Here is a 4,466-nt window from a genome sequence, read left to right as displayed (position 1 = left end):
TCACTCCCGCTCGGAGCGAAGGACCTCCCGCCGAATTGCCGCCGCCGGGCGCGGGCGCGGGGTTTTTTTTTTTTTTTTTTGGCTGCTTGTGGCAGCCAAAACCCTGGAGCCGGCCCTGAGGAAGATACAGAGTTTCTTCCCCTCCTCCCCCATTCCAGTGCCCAAATCCCAGCTATATCAATGTCTCCGTCTGAGAAAGCCCTACTCTCTGAGGCAGGCAGGACCGGTTCCACAGGAAGATGAATCAGATGGCAAGGGTTTAGGGGGCTTAGAAAACATGACTCCGGAGAGAGTGAAGGTGGTAAAAAGGAGGAAAGCTCCATGACACATGGTGCAGTACCTGGGTCTTAGAGAGGGCTTCCTTAACATGAGGGTCTCCCTCTTCATGAGGGACAGACTTGTCTTGCTCAGGCGAACACACTTCCTCTCTTCGTATTCAAGATCGAATGCTGTTACAAAGAGAAGAGAATTGGGCCCGAGGTTACTGGGAGCCATGTCACAGCAAGCACAGACCGACTCAGACTCCAGGTGGAGGAACTCAGAGGGCTCTGGGCAATCTCCAAACCTACCATGACGACATTCATGTCGTGAGGCCAGCCCAGAAGAGCCTGTGCTGTGGGAGCTCGTCACCTGAATATGGCCACGTCCCTTTGGAGTTGGCTGTTGGGGAGCGTTCCTTCTCCCTGAACTCTGGGAAAGGGTGCTGGAGTGCAGGCCTTTCTGGGGGGCCAGGACTCTCCTCTCCCCCTTCCTTCTGGAGATGATCACCTGAACCATAGGAGGGAAGTAGGTGGGCCTCTCCTCAGCCTAATCCTCTCAGGGTGCCTTCTGTGCTCAGTCCTTCAAGGTTGTGTCTGCTATTCTCTGCCCATGAGTTTGTTTTAAGTCTCCCTAGTTCTAGCCCCTCATAAGCACTCACCAAGGGAGGGAAACATGCTGCAGAAGAGCTCATAGTCCTCACTTAACACCTCTACAGCCATTGAAGGATTCCTGAGGCTCAGCTCCTCAAATGTCATGTTCCTGTAGTCTGATGGGGCAGAGAGAAGAGGGGTTAGACTAATCACTTGTTCAGCCTGTGGTTACCAGTCAGCCTTGGGAAGGTGCTTGAAGAAATAATTCATGGTGTTATATTCACAGGAGTGCCAGTCTTCCCTCCCACCCCTCCTGATTCCTTCTCCATCCTGATCCCTTGACTCTCCCACCACTGTGATGAGCAATGACCAAGACAGGTGGTCCACAGAAACTCAGGCTTCACCAAAACTGCTTAATAATAGTAATACTTGGCACTTTCCAAACATTACTGAAGTCTCCCAGCCTCCCTGCGAGATGTATATTGCTGTTCCCATTGCACAGATGGGGTTGATGAAGCACAGAGAGATTAAATGGCTTTCTTCAGGTCACACAGTGAGCTAAATTAATCCAAGGGTCTACAACAGCTTTTGCCAGCATAGAACCTTGTGCATGGCTCTAGGCAGCAGAAGTCCACTGGGCGAGAGCATGTGACACTGCCACAACCTCCCCTCTACTGAGGGCCCAAGGCAGTCCAAGATGTGGGATTCAGCCAACTGGGCATGGGTTTCCGTGCATTCCTGCTGCAGCCTCCACCCGGTGCAATGTCCCAGAATGGGTGCAAAGAGGCACAGTTTGCTCCTCCTGTGCCAGCGTGAGGGGATCTGACCCAGTGAGTCATTGACAAAGCTGGAATTACAACTCAGGTATCCCTGACCTCAAAGCCCTGCCCCCATTCCACACTCTCCTGGGCATATCAGATGGGCTTCCACTCCATATGTACCTTCAAACACACTACGCAATGGGAGACGTGTACCGTGTGTTTTGTCAATCCATATCACTTGGTCAAATCAAAATCACCTTTTACCAGATCACCATAGTGGGTGACATCCCAGCCAAATTTCCATTGTCTGCCATCTCCCTCTGAGCTGTTCAAATAAAGGGTCACAAAACATGGCATGAGTGTATTTTTCGCTACTCTTTGTAGAGAAAGGCTGAACAAAAGGACTGTGCAAAAAAGGTTGAACAGTTTTGCTCAAACATTTAAGGTTTGGTTGTTTTTTAAATTTGCTGTGAGGCTGAGATCAAGCATGGAAAATTTCAGCCCTAAGTATCAAAGTTCAAGGTGGCTATAAGCAACAGAACTTGTCCAAAAATGCAGAAAAAAATGTTGCTGAAATTTTTAAGACATTTTTTGCAACTTTTTAACTCTAGAAGCTGGTTGGAAGAACAGCTGCCATTTTTGCAAAATAATATTGTCAACTATTTACATTTTTTTCCAACCAATAAGCAGCTGAAGAAGGTCTGTTAGAGGGAAAACACTTTTTCCAGGTTACCTCTAGGGGTCGCTGTAACCCTGCCTACACTATAGTTCAGTCTTCCTCTAGCTTGACATGAGTGCCTCCCTCTCAAGTGACTGTGTCTGAGCCCCCAGAAGAGACTCCTTTTACCTGTCTTGTGCACAACAGGCTCCAGTTCAACCTGAATCGATCCCCCTTTTGTGAGATCCTGAGTGGCTATGAATCTCCAGTGCTCCTCTGAGAGTGTCTCGAAGTCCCTCACTCCATATAAGGCTTGGCTCAGAGTCAGGGATTCGTTTATCCTCTTGGCCAGCAGAAGGTGTTCATCTTTTCCATAAGTCTCCTCTTTTCCCACAGGCTTCTGGATCTTGCTTCTCTGAGACTACGGCCAAAAGAGTGGAGAATTATTGCCTGGAGCCCAGATGACATTTTCAAAATTGGTACACTAGAACAGACCGGCAGCCTCTCCGCTGGCTCAAGCACCAGCTGCGTTGCACAGCTAGCCATGCTGTAAGGTGGTCACAGCCATACTGTGTTTAAACACGAGTGGTTTGTTTTAGTATAGGCAAGGCTTGGACAGTTGCTGGTGCTGGATGCTTATATTGCAGTAGCACCCAGAGGCCCCATTGTACTAGGTACTGCACAAAGCAACAGTCCTTGATCCGAAATGCTTACGATCTAAATATGCAAAAGAAACAAAGAGTGGGAGAAAGGGGGTGCTACAATCCCCATGTCTTACATGGGAAACTGAGGCACAGAGAAACCACATGATTTGCCCCAGGTCACACATGGAGTCTGTGGTAGAGCCAGGAATTGAACCCAAGTCTATTGAGTCCGGTGCCTTAACCACAAGACCACCCTTCCTCTCCATTATGTAGAGGAAACCCTCAAAATGCACCTAATTGTATAATAATGTGGAGGACAAGGTAGAGGATGTTTCTTCCTGACACCAATTGATGATCAGGATGTGCCCTGAAGCATGAGAATTGTTCGCCCTTGAAGTGTAGTCTAATTTAGAGTATCCGATAGGTAACACAAAAAATGCTCATATCATTCAGACACTGGCACACTCATGGCATTTTATTTAACTCACGGAACAAACAGTGCTATTGGGAGAGAAACAGCCCATTCCTGTGACTGGCTGAAACTGCTGATGCACTGCATAGGGGGACCAGATCACAGAGGCAAAATATCGGGACGCGGGGGGGAGTGAGTGGAGGAGAAGGGGGGTGGAGCCAAAAAAAAAAAAAGACGGGGGGGAGAAAAAAAAAAAAAAGCACAAACAAGCGGGAAGCGCCTAGGCTGGCGCCGGCCACACACAGATGTAAACAGCGGCCCCTGGGTCCCGGGACGCAACAACCCCCGCCCGGAGCCCTAGGACTGACACCCCAATGACGCGGAGATGGGCACGGATAGGGGGAGCGCTCCCGCCAAGTCCCTGCGTGGAGACCGGCCTGGGCTGGCCGCGGGCGTGCCAGCGTGGGGCAGCCCCTTCCCTGGCGGGCTCCAGCTCCCCGCGGGCCCGGGAATGCGGAGCTGTAGCAACCTTCGCGCCACCTGGCTACACCCCGCTGGAGAAGCGGGACCTTGCCGCGGCCCCCAGACCGGGACTCGCCCAAGCATCGCGGGACGGGATCTCCTCACCTAGGGTCACACACCCAGCCAGGCACGCACTGCTCCCCCCGCCCTGCCCCCCGGAGGCAGACAGACTCACAGATTCTAATTATCCCCAGCACCGCGGCAGAGCCGCCGCCCGACCGGCCCTTCCAGCCGCTCCTCCGCCTCTCCCTCGCCGCGTGTCAGGCAGAGGCATGCGCCTGGCACCCGGCGCCAACTACACCCCTCCGGGGCCGGGGCGCACGTGGCGGAGGTGAAGCCCCGAGGAACCGGAGTCCCCACGCAGGCAGCTGCTGCCCCCCCACCCCCACCCCCACCCATGGGCGCGTAGGGAGCCGGTTCCCCAGGCCGCACCCGGGGCTGCCCCCCTGCAGGTACCCCCTCGCCCTCCTGTCTGTGCTCGGGCCAGGACCAGGCCAGACTCACCCCGCCGTCCCCGGGCCTCCTCCCTCCAGTGCTTGCCTGGGAGGGAGGAGGAATGCGGCGTGCTTCGGAAAGAGGCGGGGATTTGGGGAGGGATCCAATGGGGCAGTGGGGGGG

The 4,466-nt window shown here is 53.2% G+C and overlaps 1 protein-coding gene across 1 annotated transcript in view; it reads right to left on the bottom strand.

Moving 5' to 3' along the window:
* The window catches only part of LOC112114862 (regulator of G-protein signaling protein-like), a 37,452-nt gene that overhangs the window by 15,013 nt on the left and 17,973 nt on the right, over positions 1-4,466 (bottom strand). The window contains 3 exon segments of the mRNA XM_026655605.1: positions 341-449; positions 920-1,027; positions 2,460-2,691. Coding sequence (XP_026511390.1) covers positions 341-449; positions 920-1,027; positions 2,460-2,691 — 449 coding nt within the window.

This window comes from Terrapene carolina, unplaced genomic scaffold (assembly GCF_002925995.2).
Source record: "Terrapene carolina triunguis isolate 2854851 unplaced genomic scaffold, T_m_triunguis-2.0 Scaffold210, whole genome shotgun sequence".
NCBI lineage: Eukaryota > Metazoa > Chordata > Testudines > Emydidae > Terrapene > Terrapene triunguis.
This window is presented reverse-complemented; position numbering and strand designations above follow the sequence as displayed.